The 23,872-nt window shown below is 55.1% G+C and overlaps 2 protein-coding genes across 2 annotated transcripts in view; one reads left to right on the forward strand and one right to left on the reverse strand.

The window, feature by feature from the left end:
* The window catches only part of LOC105498477 (BCR activator of RhoGEF and GTPase), a 134,031-nt gene extending 122,962 nt beyond the window's left edge, over nt 1–11,069 (forward strand). Inside the window, exons 17-23 of the mRNA XM_011770628.3 lie at nt 4,558–4,617; nt 5,460–5,569; nt 6,819–6,958; nt 8,001–8,135; nt 9,100–9,205; nt 9,673–9,835; nt 10,550–11,069. Of these exons, the coding sequence (XP_011768930.2) occupies nt 4,558–4,617; nt 5,460–5,569; nt 6,819–6,958; nt 8,001–8,135; nt 9,100–9,205; nt 9,673–9,835; nt 10,550–10,639 (804 nt within the window). The 3' untranslated portion in view covers nt 10,640–11,069. The remainder of the gene's footprint in view (nt 1–4,557; nt 4,618–5,459; nt 5,570–6,818; nt 6,959–8,000; nt 8,136–9,099; nt 9,206–9,672; nt 9,836–10,549) is intronic.
* Nucleotides 8,084–21,783, reverse strand: LOC105498527 (putative POM121-like protein 1). Its single transcript, XM_011770685.3, is given in 7 exon segments — nt 8,084–8,200; nt 8,751–8,892; nt 9,539–9,666; nt 9,973–10,175; nt 13,550–13,741; nt 19,096–19,400; nt 19,403–21,783. Coding segments are annotated over 4 exon segments (2,274 nt in total). The 5' UTR covers nt 21,108–21,783; the 3' UTR covers nt 8,084–8,200; nt 8,751–8,892; nt 9,539–9,666; nt 9,973–10,103.
* Between the last annotated feature and the right edge of the window lie 2,089 nt (nt 21,784–23,872).

Below are 23,872 nucleotides of genomic sequence, written 5' to 3' on the forward strand. Positions count from 1 at the left end.
TTGGTGAGATTGCTGGGCTGTGCAACAAGGTGACTGTTTGGGGAACTGCCCTACATTGTCTGGAGTGGCTGCACCATTTTACATCCCCATTGGCCATGTATGAGAGCCCATTTCTCCACATCCTCACCAATGCTGGTTATAGTCTAGCCTAAGGGAGAAGGGGGTGTTCCTTTTGAAGTGATATTAGAGACTAGTTAGGATCAGAGAAGAACAGCAAAGAGTTAAAAGTGGGATAGAGGCCAGGCACAGTGGCTCACGCCTGTAATCCCAGCACTTTAGGAAGCTGAGGTGGGTGGATTGCTTTAGGTCAGGAGTTCAAGACCAGCCTAACCAACATGGTGAGACCCCATCTCTACTAAAAATACAAAAATTAACCAGGCATGGTGGCAGGTGCCTGTAATCCCACCTTCTCCAGAGGCTGAGGCAAGAGAATGGTTTGAAGCCAGGAGGCAGAGGTTGCAGTGAGCCAAGATCTCGCCACTGCACTCTAACCTGGGCAACAGAGTGAGACTCCATCCTAAAAAAAAAAAGGTGTGGGCTGGATCTCAGGAGAGCAGATTGTGGTCATAGACTTCAGCAGGAGGCCTGTGATCTCTCTCCTGGTGAACACAGAGGTTCTCTGGTGGTCTCAGCAAAGACCCACCCCTGGGAGTAGGTTATAGTGCAGACACATGGGGCCCAGACGGGAACAACTGGGGATGCCCTGCTGGACCATCCAGGCTGGTGACGATGGGTGTGGAGGAAGCTGTTGTCTACAAGGAGCTAAGTGAATGAGCATTTCCTCCTTTGGATGGTTTACTCAGCCTCCTCCCTGCCCCTGCTGAGGGTGGGCAAGAGGATGTCCGCTGCCTGCCCACTGGTGACTCAATCCAGCCACAGACTACAGAGCAAGCAGGGCAGTGCTGGGCCCCCAGCAGAGCCACCATGCAAGGTGGTCAGTGACGCTTCAGGGCAGCATGCAACACCTGCCCCAGTTGGGCTTTGGCCTCCCTCAGCCCCCACCCCACCACTTCCCTGGGATGGATGTGCATGGTAGTTTTCTAGGCAGACCTCCAGGCCACCATCTACCAGGCCCGCTGACCACAGTCATTATTCCAAGGCTCCTGCCTTACCCAGCTCGGGGGGAGATGAGCAGCGACCTAGTCGTCGTCCTGAGACCACTGCGCGTGAGCAGACAGGCCCCCGCCCGTCCGGTCCCTGTCCAGGCAGCAGGCGTATTTCTCACCAAGACCTTGCAACCCAGGGGGACCCTGGAAAGCATCTGGAGTGCCTCAGTTTTTCCCTTAAGGGAAAACTACTGTTTCCCCCTTGGTCATCTGTTTTTCCAAACCCCCGTCTTTTCCTTGTTTACTTCTCTGGTGCTTTAAATAACTTCACGAGAGAGCGTGCCAGCCTTGAGCAATGTTTGGGGTTGGCCAAGCCGAGGCACAGGCCTCATTATCATGCTATTCTTTATACGACTTCTGCTCTGCGGAGCACACTCAGTTCTTTGGAACAGAGCCAGCCTCGGGACGGCCTTTCCTACTGGAGCCGCCAGTCAGGACCTCCGTGAGAGCTGGTGCCCGGAGGCCAACAACCTGGTCTTCAGTCACTGGGAGTCACAGAGAGGGACCCAGTAAAGAGCCCAGCTGGCAGCATCAGTGCCAGGTTGGGGTGGGCGCTGGACAGCACCAGTGCTGGGGAGTGGACGCTGGCTGGAGCCCCGCCCAGGCTGCACATTGCTCGGCCAGCTTAGTCTGGGGGAGCAGGACCGGAGCAGGGTGTCCTCCGCCCTGGGTCCATCAGGGGCACTGCATGTGATTATTGGGGTTACGTGCTGGGAGTGGTACAGATTCTGGACAGTCTAGAGCGCTTCCAGCACAAGGCAGGCTGAGCAGTCATACTTTACTCAGTCTCCAAACTTGGGCAACAGGAAACTAGCCACTTAACAAGGAAGCTCAGCTTTTCTGGGCTTTAAAGATGGAGACACGTTGGAAATTCCCGTAACCGATAGGCTGGGGTGGGAGGATGTTCTTCCCACACACAGACAAAAAAGTGGAACCCGGGGTGATGGGAAGCTTTGACCTTGGCCCGCCGGACTGTGGGGCGGGGTTTCCCTCAAAGCCTGGTCAAAAGGCCGTGGAGGCTGGAAGCTCTCGTTTAGCCCCACCAGCTTCCCAGAGCAGCAAGGTCAAGCATGCGAGAGTCGACACCTGCCCCGGCCGCAATGCAGGGCCTCCTTCCGTACTTCCATCCCGGCCGGGCGGGCCGGAGCCAGGCAGCTTCTGCTGAAAAGTACCGGTGTGCTCGCGGCACTGCCCTGTGGACCCACATCCGAAACCTGGTGTGCAAGGGCAAGGTGGGCTGACGTGTGGGCCGTGGTTCCAGGGGGGCTTTGAGGGGCAGCCGCCTGATGTGTGGACAGCTTCTCTGTCTCTGTTTACCTGGACTCTGGGTTGCTTGTTAGCTGCTTCTGCCTGTTCTGGGTTTTTAAGGGGAGAGGGGCCCAGTGATGGCTGTTTTTTGAAGGAAAGGGAAGAATGTCTCCTGCTTAACATGTTTCTGTGTTTCCAGTTACTTGGTTGGTTAGTACAGCCAGGGTCTTGCTCTGTTGCCCAGGCTGGAGTGCAATGGCATGATCTTGGCTCACAGCAGCCTCCACCTTCTAGCCTCAAGTGATGCTCCCACCTCAGCCTCCTGAGTAGCTGGGACTACGGGCACGTGCCACCATGCTTGGCTAATGTTTTTGAAAATTTTTTTATAGAGACAGGGTTTCACTATATTGCCCAGGTTGGTCTTAAACTCATGGGCCCAAGTGCTCCTCCTGCCTTGGCCTTTGAAAGTGCTGATATTACAGGCAGGGTTTCAATTTTTTAAAGCTCCCAGCAGGGGTATTAAAGTCTCCCTTTCCAGAGAAAGCGCACTCTGTCCCCATCCCTCATGTTATCCTCTCCTGCCTCTGCTTAGGGTTCACTCTGGGGGAAGTGCCACTTGAGAGATTCCTTTTTGTGTGTGGCTTCTGACTGACCGGTCCCTGCTCACAGCTGCTGCTTCTCAGGGTGGGGTCCCTGAGGCCTGGAGTGTGGCCTCTGAAAACCTTCAGGGCCAGAAGCAGAATGAGAGCCTGTGGCCACATAGCCCCTGGTGGGAGACGTCCTGCCACCCTTTGCTTCTCTGTGCCACTCTGGCTGTACATTTCAGATCCCTGGGAAACGTTAACTGGTAGGACCTAGAAGGGGAGGTGAGGAGGGGTCACGCCCCAGGTGTGCCTGTGGTGAGCCTTTGTGCTGAGCAGGTGCAGGGAGGGAGGCCCAGGTGCACACATCTGTGAAGTAGGGGCAGCTGGTTGGGCTCCTTGACCTGCTCCAGAACTTCTTATTTTCTAGCCACTTCACCTGCAGAAGGCCCAGGTGGCTGTGGTCTCTAGGGTCCCTTGCAGTGAACATGCCGCCTGTCCTCAGCTCCTCTCTAGGCCTGGTGCTGTGCTCAGCACCGTCGTATGTGTGTATGTGTGCACGCACGTGAATGTGTGCAGACATCATGAGGTGTGGTCCCTGCTCTTAGGCAGCTTGCCTTGTGGCTGAAATGAACCATCACCTGCATCAAGGGGTGGAAACACAAGGCCAGATGCAGTGGCCTTGTCTGGAGTCAGACAGTGGCTCCATAACCTGGCTTCACTCCAGAACTACCTGGGGTTTCTAGTTATGCAAATCCCAGGTCCCACCCAGATTATGAGTCCAGTTTTCTACAGGTGGAGTCCAGGAAGGTGTATTTTTAACACGATGGTACTGCTTATTCACCCAGCCCAGCCAGTGGTCTCTGTGTACCCAGGAACTGCTGACACAGAGCTGGTGCTCCCCATAAAACGGGAGACAGAGCCTTCACGGACGGGGGACGTGTGGCTTGGTCATGACAGGGTGTTTCGTACCAGCACAGACTGTGTTCAGGTGACATTAAGCACAAGTTCCTGCAGGCTAGCTGCCTGGACAGGGCTGGGTGGGGGTAGAAGTTAGAGAGGTCACAGAGGGGCTTCCTCCCGGCCGCCTCACCAGCCGCTCGATTTAGGGCTTGGCTCTGGGTCCTCCTGGGCCTGATTCTGAACCACGGGAGTGGTGTGGCCTGCGGGCTCCTCCTGCCACAAGCTGTTCATGCAGGGGGAGAACAGCGTCCACAGTTCCCCAGACAGCAGCAGTGGATACCAGGCCCCCAGGAGTTGTTACTGAAGTTGCTGCTGGACAGCTCGCCCTTCACTGAGCTCCACATAGCACCCGTGGTGATGGGAGCCGGGTGGAGAGAGTCTGCCAGCCTGCGCATCAGCTCCCAACTGGGAGGGGCAGAGGGAGGAGGGAGTGGGAGCCCCAGGCAGCAGGGCTCTGGGAGCAGTGGGGCCCTGGGTTCCAGGGGTGTCTGGCAGGCCCCTCCTTATTCTACCTCTTTTGGCCTCTGGGTGGAGATGCTGGCCACAGTCAGGCTCTGCCTCTGACTAAGGACTGGAGAAGTGGCGGGTGTGGGCTGCTGCCCCGTGCAGCCTCTGAACAGACCCCAGGGCCTCTGCCAATCATGACTCCTTGCTTTCAGCTGGACCCACAGGCCCTGCAGGACAGAGACTGGCAGCGCACCGTCATCGCCATGAATGGGGTACGTGTCCGTGGGACTCTTCTGGCACCCACTTTCCCCAGAAGGGTAGGGTGGCCTCTATTCATTTCAAATCGGTCAGAGGTGGCTGAGCCTGAGCCAGCATCTGACACGGAGCCTGGTTGGAGGAGGGAGGTTCCCCGAAGAGCAGAATCACCGTGCCCGGGAATCGTCATTCACTGACTGGGATGCAGTTGCCAGCCAGGTCCTGAGCATCCCTCCTCAAACAAAGGTCTCATGGCACCACCAGGACAGGTGGGGCCTCCACTCGGGGACCTGGGGGCTGCCTGTAGAAATGGAGACCCCCGATTTGTCTTTAGGTACCCCAGAAAGGTTTACACCTTAAAAGCAATGACACACCCAAAAAGGCCTGGGCATATATGGTAAAACGTTAATATTTGCGATTATTGGCTTTTTCTTATATTATTGTTAGTCTTTCTCACTTAATTTTTAATTGTTACTAAGAAAGAGAGAGCTGGGCACAGTGCACCTATAGTCTCAGCTACTCTGGAGTCTGAGGCAGGAGAATTACTGGAACCCAGGGGTTCGAGTACAGCTTGGGCAACATAGCAAGATCCTATATCTAAAAAAAGCAAGCAAGCAAGAGAAGCAGCGGGGATTTTAGGAGGTGGTTCTGCAGAAGCCAGTCCTTTACACCATCTTCAACAATCCCGGCTGTTGCTGAAGTAGACTAGGGGATTCCCTGAGGGGCAGCCCTACCTCATGCTGAGACCGCTGCATGCCTTGGGGGTGGAAATATTTGATGAGACTCCCAGGGGCCCTTGGAACCTTGGGCTTTGAGGACCAGACAGATCAGAGGACTGTGCCCTTTCTCCCCTCTATAGATTGAAGTAAAGCTCTCGATCAAGTTCAACAGCAGGGAGTTCAGCTTGAAGAGGATGCCGTCCCGAAAACAGACAGGGGTCTTCGGAGTCAAGATTGCTGTGGTCACCAAGTGAGTGGGGAGGGGCTTGGGCTCATGCACTGAGGGTGCCTGTCCCTTCAGCTGTTTCTGCAGAGAAGAGCATGTGTGGGTCTCTCCTCTCTCTGTGTGGCCGCTGCGTGGTGAGGTCAGGCCCCAGGGAACACTTGGTGTGTTCAGCTACCTTCTGTGTTTACTCAAAACCAGCTCAGGAATGTCCTTGCCGCCTTGCTTGGAAGCAGTAGGGCTGGCTCCAGGAACTGCCTGAGTGCAAGGTTTTCTGTCCTCGCTTGGAATTTGTCACAGTCCCAGGTTCCTGTTGAATGGCCATAACCCCTGCCCCTTTGTCACGAGTCAGTTGCCAAGAGAAGCCTGTTGGGTTTGAGAGCAGTTCTTGCAGACACAGACCACTTCCTCTGAGAATTCATTTGCTTCCCCAGGATGGAATCCGGCTGGGCCCCTGAACTTGCTGGTCATGTAGGCCGGGGCCTCCATCAGTCACACCCTGGACTCCTTTCTGTGTCTAAACACCACTCCCCACCCCCAACTGCACGGCGGCCACTTGCGTAGCACTCTGGGAGGGCTCTGGGCATGAGCAGCGAGGACTCCAGCAGCAGCTCCCCCAAATAACCACTGCTAATGAGGGTGGCTTGAGAAGCAGCTTTGATGTGCTCCCAAATCCAGTTGCAAAACAGAACTAAAGGCCTCAGCACGGCGCTCACTTTGAAGTATTCTTACTCTAGTGTCCTGTGTGGCGGTATTGGAATTGTTCATCGCTAAGATTCAGAGGAGAAAAGCACTTAGCAGCACAGGAGCTGCTGGTGCTGAGGCAACCCTTCATTCGTCAGATGTGTTAAGGTCCAGGCCCAGGGCAGGGGTCAGGGATTCTCCTCTCACACAGCACGCGGGTGGCAGGACCAACACCGGGTCTGATCCCCCAGCTGGGGGCACAGGCTGCTAACCCCAGGCCTGGAATCTGTCAGATGCCCTTTCTGTGCTGACTTTACTTAGGACTCCTGACCTTCCCACAAAGATCATGTGTGATTTGCAGAGGGTCTGGCTGCTTCAGCCTCTTAGAAAGGTCCTGAGACAGTACATGCAATGAGGACAGGGCTTGCAGAGGGAGGGCAGACATGCAGAAGGCTGTGTGTGCAGTCCCAGACCTGGGCATCTTCGTCACCGTCCTCACTCCACCTCCATGTGTATAGATAGGGGACAGGTTTCCTGTGTTGTGGCCCAAGCAGGGCTGTCAGGACATTGAGAACATTTCCTCCTTCCATAGGAGAGAGAGGTCCAAGGTGCCCTACATCGTACGCCAGTGCGTGGAGGAGATCGAGCGCCGAGGCATGGAGGAGGTGGGCATCTACCGCGTGTCCGGAGTGGCCACGGACATCCAGGCACTGAAGGCAGCCTTCGACGTCAGTGAGTGTCGGCCTGCGCAGGACGGGATGGAGGTGTGGGCGGTGGTGTTGGCGATGAGATCTCAGAGCACTCCATGGCCTGGGCATGTCATATCCTTCGCTGTGTCTTTTTTTCATTTACTGTTTTATTATTTTTAAAAAAGAGAAAACAAGAGTTGTAGAAAAAGCTTCTACAGAAGCCAGTATTCAAACCATCTTTGCTACACATGCCGCTTGCTGGGGTGAACCAGGGCTTCTGCAGGGCCTTGGCCTTCCTGCCTTGGGGGTGGACACCCAGGACTCAGTACAGTCTGTCCACTGCCCTGTGTGAGGATGCGGCAGACAGAGGGCACCGATGGGACCCAACTCAGGCCAGGGCTGTGTCATCTCCGCCTCTATCTCACCAACCCTCACAGGCTATGAAGGACCTGGAACTGCCACAAATGCCAGGGGAGGGCATCGAGACCCCAGAGGGTCCTTCCCAGCATCTTCAAAGCAACAGGATTTTGTGCCTGCAGACCCTTCTTTGGGGCACACACCACTGACCCTGACCAGGACCCCTAGAATGCCCAGCACCCCTGGGAGGGCCTGTGGTAGTTTCAGCTCCCTCTGGGGGCCCAGAATAGACCTGGCCTGTGGTGAGGACGTAAGCACCAGTGACCAATTGGGTCCAAAGGAAGACACCGGTTCAAACACTGAAACCAATCAGATTCTCCCACAGCCTTCCTGCCATCAGAAGACACTGGTGCAGGGGTGGTTGCTATGTACAGGGCAGAGTCACCCGATTCCCACGCAGGCACCGTGTCCTGCCATGCTGGCCTCCTCCTGGCCATCACATCGGGCCAAGCAGGGGAGAGGAATGGGAATGCCCATGCACCCCCATCAACTCTGCAGACACAGAACTACGCACAGCTCTTGGGAGGGGTCAGATGAGCTGCTTAAAGCCGGGGAGGGACCCGCACAGTGGTCAGCGTGGCAGGGACGGTGCTTTAGCCAAGGCAGGGATGGTGGGAGACTCACTTGGGATCCTGAAGGAGGCCGCTGCATTTCCATGCTCTTTCCAGATAACAAGGACGTGTCGGTGATGATGAGCGAGATGGACGTGAACGCCATCGCAGGGACGCTGAAGCTGTACTTCCGTGAGCTGCCCGAGCCCCTCTTCACCGACGAGTTCTACCCCAACTTCGCCGAGGGCATCGGTGAGCACTGGAGGCCTTGGCCTCATGGGAGACGTCTCCTCCACGTGCACTGCTGCCCTTGGAGGCTGTGAAAAGTGATGTGTGGGAACCAGAGCTGTGCCCCCTCTGCCATGGTCGGTGTTTTAACCCAACCTCAGAAAACAGGACCAAAATCAAGCCTGTCCTGGAAGACCTCGCCCATCCCCAGAGGGCTCCCCGTCCCTATTCCTCAAGGGGACCAAGAGGGTGAAATGGTCAGCACTGCCGTGCTGTGGGGTCCTAAAGTCTGCTGTCCTCCTTCCTGCAGACCAGGACTGAAGGAGCGCCCAGGTGCTCTGGCCACGGGTCCTGGCCCAGTCAAGCATGGGTTCAAACCTGGCCTGACCCTTAGTCAACCTGCAGGCTGATGGCTAGAGTGGGCGCTGGCACGTGCAGCACCTGTAACCTCCACGTCACCCTTAGGGCAGCTCTGCCCGCGGGGCCCATGCACACCCAGGCTGCAGGTGGCCCTGTGGTGTCCAGGACAATGAGGGGGTCTCTGCGTACTTGGTGGGGCTGGGGCCCTCCCACTTCCCACCTCCCACTTCCCACCTCCCACCTCCCACTTCCCACTTTCCACCTCCTTGTGTCCCTCACTCCCGTTTCATTCCACGCCAAGCCTCCCCTGCGTTGGGCTCCCCTGGGGAGGGGGTGGTGGCGGGAGATGCCCAAGGGCAGCTCTGCCCATGAGCGGCTTTCACGGCTCCTCCTGCTGCCGTTTGCTGGGTGCTGCTGACCCCTGTGAGGTAGAGAAAAGGTGTTCAGGTGGCTCATACCGCACACCAGCGCCCCTCGCAGGTTCCTCACTGGGGGCCAGAGCTGTGGGACTGAGGATGATGAAGAGCCTGGGCTGTGCAGGGACACAAGACCCAGGCACTCCACGTAACCACCTCAGGAGAGGTCTGTCTCATTGTGACCCTGCGGAGTAACCCACCGCCTTCTCCAGCTCTTTCAGACCCGGTTGCAAAGGAGAGCTGCATGCTCAACCTGCTGCTGTCCCTGCCGGAGGCCAACCTGCTCACCTTCCTTTTCCTTCTGGACCACCTGAAAAGGTAGCCCAGCTCTCCTGTGACTGCCCGTGGCTGCAGGTCCCCAGGCCATGGGGTGCCCCTCTGCTCCCACCGGACCTCCAGCACCGAGGACCTTTTCCCCTGACTGCAGTCACTCACTGCCTTTGGGGACTAGTGCCACTGCCACCCCTGCCCCAGCCTCTCATCTTTGCCACCCTCCTCGCTTTGGACTGTGGCCTTAAAGAGCTCAGAGCTTTGGCCATGGCCAGCAGTGTACTTGGACCCCCCTCTTCCCTCCCAGTGACATCAAGGAAGAGACCTCCCCACCAGCCCGGAGCTGGCCCTTTGTCCTGGGCTGCCGAGACCCAGCAGTACCAGGGCTGGAGTCAGCTTGCAGCACAGCCAGGGTCGAGGTCACTCCCTTCCTGAGGACTCCAGCGTGGCACAGCCCCTCCGCCTCTCTGCTAGTGGTGGTGGTGAAACAGCACCTCTGCTTTGGTCCTCTACAGGGTGGCAGAGAAGGAGGCAGTCAATAAGATGTCCCTGCACAACCTCGCCACGGTCTTTGGCCCCACACTGCTCCGGCCCTCCGAGAAGGAGAGCAAGCTCCCTGCCAACCCCAGCCAGCCCATCACCATGACCGACAGCTGGTCCTTGGAGGTCATGTCCCAGGTATGGGAAGAACAGGTTCCAGCCCATGCCACCCCAGCCTGACAGAGGTGGCCTCTGCCTGTCCCACCCCCCAGTCCTGCCCATCTTCCTACTTGCATTGTATGTGGTGTGGCCGAGATTCAGAGAGAGGGACTTGCCTAGGTCTGCATGGATGGGAGTGATGCGGGGGGCCCAGGCCACCTCCTGGTCCTGCTGGTGCACCTTGCTGGGGGCTTAAAACCACCTCAAGTGTTCGGGTGTGGTGGCTCATGCCTGTAATCCCAGCACTTTAGGAGCCTGAGGCAGGATAACTGATCCCAAGTGTTTGAGAACAGTCTGGGCAATATAGCAAACCCCATTTCTAGAAAAAATTAAAAGAAAAATTAGCCAGGCATTGTGGCACACACCTGTAGTCCTAGCTACCTAGGAGGCTGACACAGGAGGATCGCTTGAGCCCAGGAGTTAGAGGCTGCAGAGATCCATGATGGAGCCACTGCACTCCAGCCTGGGGGATAGAGCAAGGCCCTGTGCATCTCTAAAATAAACACCCCCCTACCAAGTCATGCCTTGTCAGGACCCCACCCCACCCCCGTCTCACTGTAAGGGGTTCATGACACCAGCAGGGGTTTCCAGCACCTGAGGTGGACTTGGAGGCTTACGCCCCAAAGACCTCCCCACCAGCTGCTGTGAGCCCCCCTCTGAGCCGCTCTCCTCTTCCCCACTCTGCCCGGGCAGGTCCAGGTGCTGCTGTACTTCCTGCAGCTGGAGGCCATCCCTGCCCCGGACAGCAAGAGACAGAGCATCCTGTTCTCCACCGAAGTCTAAGAGCCCCAGTCCATCTCCAGGAGGCGAACAGACGGCCTGGAAACCTCTGGCTAATCAGGCCATCCGTAGAGTGGGAACCTTCCTGAGGTGTCCTTGGGCCACCAAGTGTCGGGCCATCTGCCAAGAAACAGCGACCCAAAGGCAAAGGACAGGTGGACTGGGCAAATCCCGCCTAGGTCTGGAAGCCCCAGACTGGCCTCAGACTGTGGTTTTTTTCCCTGTGGCCACCCGAGGGCGCCCCAAGCCAGTGCATCTGAGAGTCCAGGCCTGGCCCTGGGAGACAGGGTGAAAACAGTGGTTTTTATGAACTTAACTTATAGAGTTTAAAAGGTTTCTACTGGATCACTTGTCAAGATGCACTCTCTGTGGGGAGAAGGGAATGTGACCAGATTCCCTCACTGTTGTATCTTGAATAAACGCTGCTGCTTCAGCCTGTGGGGCCATGGCCCTGTCCCTGTGTGGGTAGGGCCTCTTCCATTTCCCTGACTTAGAAACCACACTCCATTTAGAACAGGGTTTGAGAGGCTTAGTCAGCACTGGGTAGCGTTTTGACTCCATTCTTGGCTTTTTCTTTTCTTTCCAGAAGGATTGTTGTGCAGAAATGGGTCTTTTGTTGCCATGTTTGTCCTCCTTGGAAGGCAGCTCCAGGAGGCCTGTCAAATGTTGGGGGACAGGACCCCCAGGGAGGGAGTCTCAGGCTATGCACTTTAGGGTTCGTTCTCCAGGAACAGCGACCTTGTGCCCGGATCCTGACCGCCCTTCCGGCGCACGCTCTCCTGTTCGGATTCCACAGACCTGGACTTCTCTGGTTTCTCTCTGCCCACACACTCCCTGCCCCAGGTGTCCCTGCCCCTGCCCCAGCACAGGTGACTTCATTTCTGTCCTCTCAGCTCAGCAGACTCACTCAACTTTTGTAAAAGTCTCCACTTGGTGGTAGCAGCTTGCTGATGACTTGTTTTAAAAGTTTAATCCTAAATAACCTTTTGATACTTGAATATTTTTAAGTTTTATACGTAGTTTCTAATTTTTTTTCCTAACAGATTCAGATACCTAATACGATGCTAGAATGTATTCTGTGGATAATCCGTGTCCTGGCAGCATTTGCTCTTCCTCTAAGCGCCTGGCCCCACTGCTCTTAGGAGTGGGGTTCTGAAGTCTGGAGAACAGGATACGTGGAGGGTTAGGAAGGGGCCAGTCCTAGAGATGGAAGATTCCCTCCCAGAGCAGGTGGAGGCACAGGACCAATCACTACCCCCTCTGCCAGCACCTGCGGGGGAGCCCAGGCATTCTTTGTAAACCCTCCTGACCACCTGGCTCAAAGAAAACGGAAGCGTGGAGGCCGCCAAGTATTTTCAAGAAATAACCCCATGAACACTGCATCACTTTTTTAGAAAGAGGGCTTTGGGGCAGAGAGAGGAGAGAAGGGAGAGCAGAGCCGAGTTTCCAGACGGTCCTGCAGGAGGAAAGGACGCAGCTGCCCAGAGGGAAGCAGGATCGAATTCAAGAGAGTGTGTGGGGTCCCTGGATGACACCAGCCCCCAGTGTGGCTCTGTCTGGCGACCGCTCCCAAGGTGGAAGCAGTGGGTTTCCCCTGTGTGTCAATGGGCAGCTCCTGCTGAGCCCACAGCTCATCAGGGAGACTGACAGCAGGGCTGTGCACCTGACACTTCTCTCTGCTTCTGGACAGCTTTCTGTTTGCATCTGTGTGTGGTATGGATTTTGTTTTGCTTTTTTCTTGCTAGGTGAGCACGGCCACCGTTTACAAGCAGTGTCCCTCTCGTGGGTGGTGAGGACAGAACAGGAACCTCTGCCCTCTGTACCTATCTGGGCCCTGTGGGCTCCCCTGTCCTGGCTTCCATCTCTGTCTCAGCGAGCGTCCAGCCCTGCGCAGGAACACATGTTGCTTAGAAAAGCCAAATCCAGCCTTTGTCTCTGTCTCCTCTGGTCTCATGATGTGCATCTGTCGCCTTGAGACTGGAAGCCAATCTATCAATGTCTGTGCCAATTTTTTGTTCCCTCCCCAACCTCCTTCCCCATATGACTTTATTTATGTAGGATGTGTGCTGTCTAATGATGGGATGACCACACTTTTCCATGTTCTAAAAGTGCTCCTCTCCCACAGGGCCCCAGAGCTGATGGTTGCTTTGGGTCTAGAGCTGTGTCTCACGGGCCTCCTGCCTCGAAAGCCTGTGTGGTGGCAAAGCTGGTGAGGGGCTGGGGAACGCAGCGTTCTCCAGGAGGGGACCCGGCTCTCCTTCTGCAATGCAGGCAAAGGCCTAGATGCCAGTGTGACCTCCCACAAGGCATGGCTTGCAAGACTCCCTGACCAGAAGTGATGCTTTTTTGCTTCAGGCCCTGGGTTTGAAGCAGCCTGGCTTTCTCTCAGTAAGTGGCTAGTGTCTTAGCAGCTGCAATCTGAGCTCAGCCACCTATGCACCACCGTGGGGGAAAGAACTGCGGACACTTTCATTAAAAAGTCCCCTGAGACGACTTGCGTGCATGTTGATTTCATGATCAGCGCCGCTGGGAAGAACCCCTGAGCCGGTGGGGTGGGGCTGGAAGCAGCAGGTGCATGATGGGGCTGGGTGCCCAGGAGGCCTCAGTGCTCAATCAGGCCAAGGTGGCTAAGCCCAGGCTGCAGGGAAGGCCAGCCTGGGGGGTGTGGTTGAGCACAGGCAGTGCCAGCTGGGCAGCGTTAGGACGCTGGAGCCGCAGCCATAACTCCACGGAGTGGGGGCAGTCTGGTTGGGGCAGGGAGAGACGATCCCCACTGGGGAGAGGCTGTTCTGACTCTGCAGGTGGGACAGGGACAGATGGCTGCCAGGATGACGCAGCTGGTCTGTATTTGCTGTGCTGAGCCCTGGGACTGGGAGGACTCCCACCACACACAGCCTGGTCCCGGGTTCTTACCTGTGGCCACTGCTCTGGCACAAGCCCCTCAGTCTCGGGTGGTTTCTGCTTGGTGTTGCTGCTGAGTCCAGCCTTTCCACCACCTCCGCATGGGCCGTGGGTGTTGTCAGCCGCCTCCCGCCTTGGCCTCAGTAGTTCGCCCAGCTTACAGGGGAGCTGCCCTGGGCTGGAGATGGGCGTGCAGCCTGGGTCCTACTTGGGTGAGTGCAGGTTGAGTAGACCCGGCCACATCCACTGGGCCACAGGTTACCCTCGGCAATGCCCACATCAGCCGTCAGCCTCAGCCTCCCCAGGAGAGCAAGGTTCACACGACAAAGGCTGCCCGGGGCCAGTGAGGTGGCTGAGCCCAGCCAGAATCTTTCTCGAACTTCGGGGACGTGGCTCTGCTCATGAGCTGCCTGGTCAGCTCTCTCGGGGTGAGAGGGGCTTGTCACACGGGCCCCTGCCTGCAGTGTGACCCTTCTCAGCTTCTCTCAACAGTCCTGCCTGGGGAGTGTCACCGCCACCATGACCATTTCCCTGACACTGCGAGGGTGTGGGGACGTCCTGGGTAGAGACAGGCCCATGGCAGCAGCAGGCTCAGGGGCGCCCTGCACTGGTGGGCTGGGGACCTGGCAGAGACCACACCAAGGGCTGGACAAGGGGACGAGCCTCCAGCCTGGCCTCTCCACAGGCCTCAGCAGCCCCTCCCACAGGCAGAAGGGTCCACACTGGGTTCTGCCCTCGCTGCAAGAGCTGTGAGTGCCACGTGCTGTTCTGCCCAATCTGGTGTCTGCAGGCGAGGCGAGGGCTGCCGCTGGCCCGTTTCTGAGTGTTCAGCACCTAAGGGTGACCACACTCTCTGTCCCCTGCCTTCTGGGTCCTGTTTGGAAATCAAACCCACACTCACAGGCCAATTTTGTTTTTCTTTTAGAGACAGCGCCTCATTTTGTCACCGAAGCTGGAGTGCAGTGGTGCCATCATAGCTCAATGCAGCCTCCAATCCCAGGACTCAAGGGACCCTCCTGCCTCAGCCTGCCAAGTAGCTTGGACTAGAGCTGTGTGCCATTGCACCTGTTTTTTTTTTATCATTATTATTTTGTAGACATGGGGTCTGGCTATGTTGTCCAGGCTATTCTCAAAATTCCCAGCCTCAAGCAATCCTCCCGCCTTGGCCTCTCAAAGGGTTGGGATTACAGGTGTGAGGCAACGTACCCAGCTCAGCCACAGAGCTAGTTTATTACTAGAGATGGGATTTCCCCATATTGGCCAGGCTCATGTCGAACTCCTGACCTCAGGTGATCCACCTGCCTTGGCCTCCCGAAGTGCTAGGATTACAGACATAAGTCACTGCATCATTTAAATGTAGTGAGAGGCCAGGCATGGTGGCTTACTCCTGTAATCCCAGTATTTTGAGAGGACGAAGCAGGCAGATCACCTAAGGTCAGGAGTTTGAGACGAGCCTGGCCAATATGGTGAAACCGTGTCTCTACAAAAAAACAGAAAAAATTATCCCTGCGTGGTGGTGCATAGCTGTATTCCCAATTACTCAGGAGGCTGGGGCATGAGAATCACTTCAACCTTGGAGGCGGAGGCTGCAGTAAGCTGAGATGGCGCCACTGCACTCCAGCCTAGGCAACAGAGCAAGACCCTGTCTCTAAAAAATTAAATAAATAAATGTGGCTGAGGCACGGTGCCTTAGGCCTGTAGTCCCAACACTCTGGGAGGCCAAGGCAGGTGGTTCATGAGGTCAGGAGTCCGAGACCAGTCTAGCCAAGACAGTGAAACATCATCTATACTAAAAATACAAAAATTAGCGAGGCATGGTGGCAGGCACCTGTAGTCCCAGCTACCTAGAACACAGGCAGGAGAATTGCTGGAATCTGGAAGGCAGAGGTTGCAGTGAGCCGAGATTGCACCACTGCACTCTAGCCTGGGCGATGGAGCAAGACTTCATCTCAAATAAATAGATTAATACAGAGCAATATTCTGTCACAAATAAATAAATAAATGTACACCTGTAATCCTAGCACTTTGGGAGGCTAAGACAGGTCCATCACCTGAGGTCAGGAGTTCGAGACTACCCTCACCAATATGGCAAAACCCGATCTCTACCAAAAATACAAAAATTAGCCAGGAGTTGTGATGTGTGCCTGTAGTCCCAGCTACTCAGGAGGCTGAGATAGGAGAATTACTTGAACCCAAGAGCTGGAGGTTGCAGTGAGCCAAGATCTTGCCACTGCACTTCAGCCTGGGCAACAGAGTGAGACTCTGTCTCAAAAGGAATAAATAAATAAAATACAAAATAAAAAAAAAAATGTTGTAAGATTGCAGAGTCGTGCCGCGGAAGCGTGCTGGTCCTATCCATGTAGCAAAGGCTGATTTCATACACAAATGTCACAAGAACTTTTTTCTTCCTTTTTTTTTTTTTTTTTTTTTTTTGAGATGGAGTCTCACTCTGTCACCCAAGCTGTAGCTCAGTGTTGCGATCTCGGCTCACTGCAAGCTCCGCCTCTGGGTTCACGCCATTCTCCTGCCTCAGCCTCTGGAGTAGCTGAGACTACAGGTGCCCACCACCATGCCTGGCTAATTTTTTTGTATTTTTAGTAGAGACGGGGTTTCACCTTGTTAGCCAGGATAGTCTCCATCTCCTGATCTTGTGATCTGCCTGCCTCAGCCTCTCAAAGTGCTGAGATTACAGGGGTGAGCCACTGCGCCCAGCCACAAGAACTTTTATACCCACCCCTGAAAGAAAGCCCCGATTGCCTTCCAAAGCAGTACATGGACTGACACATGGGCTGTCCCAAACAGCTCTGGAAAGATAAACAGAAAACAGAAAATGACACACTAAGCCCTTGAGGCCAAAATGCCCTTCCCCAGAGCAGCTGCCAGAAGACAGGGAGCAGGATCAGGTTGGGGGTCACTTCCGGGTGAGGGGAGAACAGTCAGACCCGGGGCAGGGGTGTTGGAGCCTGGTCGGCCTCACTGGAACAGAAGAGAGCTGCTTCGTGATGCTCAGCTGACTGGCAGAGCCTTGCATAACCCAAGTTCTCACGGTACAGAGAGGCCAGCCAGTGCGGGGACAAAGACAGCACACACTGAAATGCTTTCCTGGAAGACGGGGCCCAGTTGCATCTGTCAAATGGGACTAGATTGGAAGGGAGACCAGCTGCTTTGGGCAACCGAGGCCACCTCTGCATAAGCTCCCAAACTAGATGGTGCCGACATCGGACCTGGCAGCTGGGCTGGACATCACACAGCCCTGTATTCCAGGAAACGGCATCTCAGTGCTTGTCTGGTCAGTTGTCCAGAAGAACCATCCACAGGCCACTTTTCCATTCCCCTCCTATGCACAGACTGGGCAGGGCCTGACCAGAAACTCTCCTTGAGGGTTTTCAGTCACTGCCAAAACTTGAGCCCAGCAGTGAGGATGTGATGTTAAAATGTGACTCTGGGCCAGGCGGTGGCTCATCCTTGTCAACCCAGTGCTTTTGGGAGGCTGAGCTGAGAGGATCAGTTGAGGTCAACAGTTCAAGGCCGAGCTGAGGAACATAGATCTCTACAAAAAAATTAAAACTAGCCTGCTCTGGTGACATTCACCCATAGTCTAAGCTACTCAGAAGGCTGAAGTGGCTTAAGCCCAGGAGTTCAAAGCTCCAGCTCTGATGGTGCCACTGTATTCCACCACAAAAGACAGAGTGAGACCATGTCTTGAAAAAAGGAGCAAACCAACTAGGTATAGAAGAAACATACCTGAAAATGGCTGGGCTGGGCGCAGTGCCTCATGCCTGTAATCCCAGCAGTTTTGGAGGCTGAGGCAGGTGGATCACCTGAGGTCAGGAGATCGAGACCAGCCTGGCCAACATGGTGAAACCCCATCTCTACTAAAAGTACAAAAATTAGCCGGGTGTGGTGGCAGGTGCTTGTAATCCCAGCTACTCGGGAGGCTGAGGCAGGAGAATCGCTTGAACCCAGGAGGTGGAGGTAGCCATAATCTAAGATCGCACCATTGCACTCCAACCTGGGCGGCAAGAGCGAGACTCTGTCTCAAAAAACAAAAACAAACAAAACAACATACCTGAAAATAATAAAAACTGCATACGACAAAGCCGTAGCTAACCTACTACAGAATGGGGAAAAGTTGAAAGCATTTCCTCTGTAAACAGGAACAAGATGAGGATGCCGGTTCTCACCACTCCTATTCGACATCACACAATCAGGCAAGAGAAAACAGTAAAAGGCATCCACACTGGAAAACAGGACATCAAATTATCCTTGTCTGATGAAGATGTGATCTTGGATCTAGAAACATCCACCAGAAAACTCCTAGGTTTGATAAATAAATTAATACAGTGATTTGCAGGATACAGAATCAACAACAACAGCAACAATCAGCAGCATTTCTACACACCAATAATGGTCTGGTTGGGAAAGAATTAAGAAGGCAATCCCATTTACAATAGCAACAAAATGGAAAAATGTATACCACAGAAGAAATTTTACCAAGGAGGTGAAAGATTTCTACAAGGAAAACTACAAAACACTGAGAAAATGTTTAAGAGGAGAGAAAGAAATGGACAATCATTTCATGCTCATGGTAGGAATTCATAGCATTAAAATGACCACACTGCCCCAAGCAGTCTAGAGATTCAATACAACCCCTACCAAAATACCAATGTCACCACTCACAGAATTGGAAAGTCCTGAAATTCATAAAAAAGAATCAAAAAAGAGCTCAAGGACCCAAAGTCATCCTCAGTCAAAACAGCAAAACTAGAGGCATCCCATTTCACTGCAAGTTACAACTACAAAATGTTTGACAAGTGCGTAGTTACCAAAACAGTATAATCCTAACATAAAACTAGACACTTAGATCAACGGGACAGATGAGAGAACCCAGAAAAACAGCCACATATTTACAGCCAGTTGATCTTTGACAGAGCCGACAGAAACACACACTGGGGAAAGGACACCCTCTTCAATGAATGGTGCTGGGAGGGTTGGATAGCCACATGCAGAAGAATGAAGCCGGACCCTTATCTCTCAGCATATACAAAAATCACCTCGAGATAGATCCAAGACTTAAATGTGAATGTTAAGATACAAAACTACAAAAATATTGGAAGGAAACCTAGAGAAAACTCTCCTGGACTTCACTCTAGGCAAGGAATTTATGACGGGCTCAAAAGCCCGATGTGGAGAAGGATGAGCTGTCCTTTGGATGACAGGTCCTTTGGACGTGTGTCCAGCAGAACCCCTGACAGTGCACGAGGGAGCCTTAGAGGCCAGGTTCCTCTTTGCTGTGCCCACATGGGAAGTGGGGTTGCTAGGGTCAGAGGCCGGCCCAGACTTGCATGTGCAGCCTGCCTTGTTTGCAGTGGCACTGGGTCCTCGACTTGCAACTGGGGGTGTCTGCTTAAATGGTTCCCCAGGATGTGAGCAACAGACCTGCTCCCTGTGCCAGGTCCTGCAGTCACCATGGATGTGCTCAGCCTGGGGGGCCCCCTGGTGTTCAGGCCCCCTCATGCCCCATTGCCATGGGTGGTGCTCGGGGCCTTTCTCTTTACCTGTTTTCTTCTGAGGGAACTCAGAGCTGGGGCTGGCTCTCTGCTCCCAAAGCCCGTGGGTGTGGCTGCAGGGCTGGAACTGGCTCCAGAAGTGCCAGGCCTTGGGCTTCTCATGCTGCCCTCCATGCTTGCAGCTGGAGAGGGGGCAGGAATCAGCGAGGTGACCTGGGCTGAGTCCTGGGAGTGGGAACAGGTGGCAGGAAGGGGATCTGAGAAGGAGAACAGGGGACCTGGTGGTCTGTGCTTCTTCCCAGACACAGAAGCTGTAGAGGGAGCCTCTGCAGCAGATGCTAGGGGCGCACTGGGCCCTGGGAGTCTTGGGACTTGTGTCTCTCCTGCTGTGCATCCATATTGGGTGCTTTAGAAACAGCAGGGAGACCAGAAGTCCCTGTTGCAAGTGAAGACAAAGCGTGGGAAGGCCGTGAGGGTCTGCAGGCCCAGATGGCCTTGGCCTCACCCCGCAGTACACTGTTGATGCACTGGAATGCCGCCTCCTTCTCCAGGTCCAGGTCTTCAGCAGTGACCCGGAACCCCAGCTGTAAGGGAGGTGGCAGCATCAGAGGCTCCCCTCGCCTGCGTGGCAGCAGGGGAAACTTGCGTCTACGGGGCCTAGAGGCCTGGGATCTGGGGGAGCCATTCCTGGGGGCGAATGTCTGCCCTGGTGTTGTACCTGCTGCCTTTTCACACTGGGTGTGACCCGAAGGGACAGCCTGAGGCCTGGCCTCACTCACTGTCTTTGAGGAACTGAGGGTCAGCTGGCAGTGGGATGAGGCTGGCCCCCCTCTCCTCCTCCGCTTTAGCCACGGGAAGCCTCCCGTGGAACTGTAGGAGCTCGAGATGGCATTTCGTTTGGGACACGAGCTCATGCAGGAGGTCTGGGATCTCTGGTTATATCTGACTTCTGACCTCTGGGCACCTGCTGCAGCTGTGGTTGAGGCCCGGAAATGTGAAGGGCCTCCATCCACTCCACTCAGTAGGGACCCCGACGTGGGGGTCAAAGTGGAGGGGGGAGGGGCCGCTGCAGCAGCTGCAGGAGCAGAAGTGCCAGGCCTTGGGCTTCTCATGCCCCCATCCATGCTTGCAGCTGGCAAGGGGGCAGGAATCAGCGAGGTGACCTGGGCTGGGTCCTGGGAGTGGGAAGAAGTGGCAGGAAGGGGATCTGAGAAGGAGAACAGGGGGCCTGGTGGTCTGTGCTTCTTCCTAGACACAGGAGCTGTAGAGGGAGCCTCTGCAACAGATGCTAGGGGAGCCACTGGGCCCCGGGAGTCCTGCTGTGCATCCATCCTGGGTGCTTTAGAAACAGCAGGCAGACCAGAAGTCCCTGTTGCAAGTGAGGACAAAGCATGGGAAGGCCGTGAGGGTCTGCAGTCCCAGATGGCCTTGGCCTCACCCCGCAGTACACTGTTGATGCACTGGAATGCCGCCTCCTTCTCCAGGTCCAGGTCTTCAGCAGTGACCCGGAACCCCAGCTCTAAGGGAGGTGGCAGCATCAGAGGCTCCCCTCGCCTGCGTGGCAGCAGGGGAAACTTGCGTCTACGGGGCCTAGAGGTCTGGGATCTGGGGGAGCCAGTCCTGGGGGTGAGTGTCTGCCCTGGTGTTGTACCTGCTGCCTTTTCACACTGGGTGTGACCCGAAGGGACAGCCTGAGGCCTGGCCTCACTCACTGTCTTTGAGGAACTGAGGGTCAGCTGACAGTGGGATGAGGCTGGCCCCCCCATCCTCCTCCGCTTTAGCCACGGGAAGCCTCCCGTGGAGCTGTAGGAGCTCGAGATGGCATTGCGTTTGGTGCACGAGCTCGTCCAGGAGGTCTGGGATGTCTGCTTATATGTGACTTCTGACCTCTGGGCATGGAGGTCTCTCTGCAGTGGCCCAGGCCTGGGCACAAAGGGAGAGACGCCTCCATTGTCCCGCAGGGGCTGAAATGCAGACCGTGCATCCCCGGTGACCACGGGGACCCTTCTCTGATCATCAGGATTCTCTTGGACTCTGGGGTCCTTGTCCTGCTCAGGCATCCCTGCCCCGCTCTCCTTGAGGTCCCCTCAACAAGATCTTCCCTGGACACGAGTCTGGGGACAGCCGGGTGTTGTGGGCCCCAAAGGGGTGACTCCCTGCTCCTGGCCCCACAGAGATTCCTTGTGCTCAGTGCAGGGGCTGAGCTGCAGGACGCCCTGGAATTTGGAGCACACAGCACTGGCTTGCTGTGGTACCTGTACAATCAAATTGAAGGCAGGATCACCAGGAACGAACGCAGGGCTTGAAGGATCACGGAAAACCTTCTTGGAGTTGTCTTGACACCACTGATGCCAAGTGTCTGGATACTTGTAGGATGGCCTGCCACTCCGTCCAGGGACAGGAGCAACGGGGAGATCCCACAAGCAAAGTGAACTGGGGGATGGGTTGAACGGGCTCCAGGCAACTGAGCCCTACTGGCAGGTCCTCAGCCGCAGGCCGGGACAGGAATAAGGGGCACAGAGTGCCCAGGTAACCGCTCCTGGGAGCAGTGGGGAATCATCCAACGCTTGAACTCTCGAGAGCTGGGCTCTGAGGTCCTCGTCGAGCTGCCAACTCGGCCGAAGGCTAAGCGAGCAGTTTCTTCTGTTGCCGGGCAACGTGCCTTTTAAACCTAAGGGAGTGGGTCCGCGTGCACAGAACGGCGCGAGTGATAGAGCGACCTTAACGGATTAGCGCGGCAAGACACCACGTGGGAGGTGCCTGCTGGCAATGGCAGGAGGTGGACATTGGTGGGGGCACGCAATAGATATTGGAAGGAGAGACCGGCGCACAAAGGTTGTGGGAAGAACAGGTGCTCACAACGGCTGCAGATCCGCCTGTGGATCACTGAAAATTTCTGCTCTGCTGAGGCGGAGATTGCAGTCAGCTGAGATTGCACCATTGCACTCCAGCCTGGGCAACAAGAGCAACACTCCTTCTCAAAATAAAAAAGAGAAAAAGGAAAAAAAGAGGCCAGGCACAGTGGCTTATGCCTGCAATCTTAGCACTTTGGGCGGTCGGGGCGGACGGATCATGAGATCTGGAGTTGGAGACTAGCCTGGCCAACATAGTGAAATCCCGTCTCTATTAAAAATACAAATTTAGGCCGGGCACGGTGGCTCAAGCCTGTAATCCCAGCACTTTGGGAGGCCGAGGCGGGCGGATCACAAGGTCAGGAGATCGAGACCACAGTGAAACCCCGTCTCTACTAAAAATACAAAAAATTAGCCGGGCGTGGTGGCGGGCGCCTGTAGTCCTAGCTACTCAGGAGGCTGAGGCAGGAGAATCGCGTGAACCCAGGAGGCGGAGCTTGCAGTGAGCCGAGATCGCGCCACTGCACTCCAGCCTGGGCAACAGCGTGAGACTCCGTCTCAAAAAAAAAAAAAAAAAAAAAATACAAATTTAGTCAGGCATGGTGGCACACGCCGGTAGTCCCAGCTACTCGGGCGGCTGAGGCAGGAGAATCATTGAACCCCGGAGGCAGGGGTTGTGGTGCTCCGAGATCCCGCAACTGCACTACAGGCTGCGCAACATAGCCAGACTTTTTTTTTTTTTTTTTTTTTTGTACGTAGTCTCCCCTCTGTCACCCAGGCTGGAGTGCAGTGGCGCGATCTCAGCTCACTGCAAGCTCCCCCTCCCGGGTTCACCCCATTCTCCTGCTTCAGCCTCTGGAGTAGCTGGGACTACAGGTGCCCGCCATCACTCCCGACTAATTTTTTGTATTTTTAGTAGAGACGGGGTTTCACCGTGTTAGCCAGGATGGTCTCAATCTCCTGGCCGCCTGATCCACCTTCCTCGGCCTCCCAAAGTGCTGGGATTACATGCGTGAGCCACGGGCCGGTCGAGACTCTGTCCTTTAAAAAAAAAAAAAAAAAAAAAAAAAGCTGGGCACGGTGGCACTTTGGAAGGCGGAGGCGGGCAGATCACAAAGTCAGGAGTTGGAGACCAGCCTGGTTTAAACGGTGAAATCCCGTCTCTACTAAAACTACAAAAAATTAGTCGGGCTGGTGGCGGGCGCCTGTAGTCCCAGCTACTTGGGAGGCTGAGGCAGGAGAATGGCGTGAACCCGGGAGGCGGAGCTTGCAGTGACCCGAGATCTGGCCACTGCGCTCCAGCCTGGACGACAGTGCAAGTCTCCCTCTCAAAAAAAAAAAAAAAAAGAAAAAAAAAAAAAGAGAAAAAGGGTTTTTAATAGACACTGAATAATTACAATTTAGTTGAGCTAGAAATCTATTTAGTTTCTTCCATATTTTTCCAAAACTTTCATCCTTTTTTTTTTTTTTTTTGGAAGCGGAGTTTTGCTCTTGTTCCCCAGGCTGGAGTGCAATGGCGCAATCTCAGCACCTGCTGGCAATGGCGGGAGGTTGGAGGACGCTCGCCCAACAGGTACTGGAGGGAGAGGCGCGCGCAGAAAAGACATGGGAAGACCAGGCGCGCGCACAATGGCTGCAGATCCGCCAGTGGATCACTGAAGATTCCTGCTCTCCTGCAGAGCTGGAGACTGAAGGGAGCTAAGATCACATCCTTGCACTCCAGCCTGAGCAACAAGAGCGAAACTCCGTCTGGAAAAGAAAAAGAAAAAGAGAGAAAAGAAAAGAAAAAGTAATGGCCAGGCGTGGTGCCTCACGCATCCCAGCACTTTGGGAGGTGGGGGCCAGCGGATCACGAGATCAGGAGTTGGAGACCAGCCTGGCCAACATAGTGAAACCCCGTCTCTACTAAAAATACAAAAATTAGCCAGGCATGGTGGCACGCACCTGTAGTCACAGCTATTCCTGTAGCTGAG

This window comes from Macaca nemestrina, chromosome 15, assembly GCF_043159975.1.
Source record: "Macaca nemestrina isolate mMacNem1 chromosome 15, mMacNem.hap1, whole genome shotgun sequence".
NCBI classification, from domain to species: domain Eukaryota; kingdom Metazoa; phylum Chordata; class Mammalia; order Primates; family Cercopithecidae; genus Macaca; species Macaca nemestrina.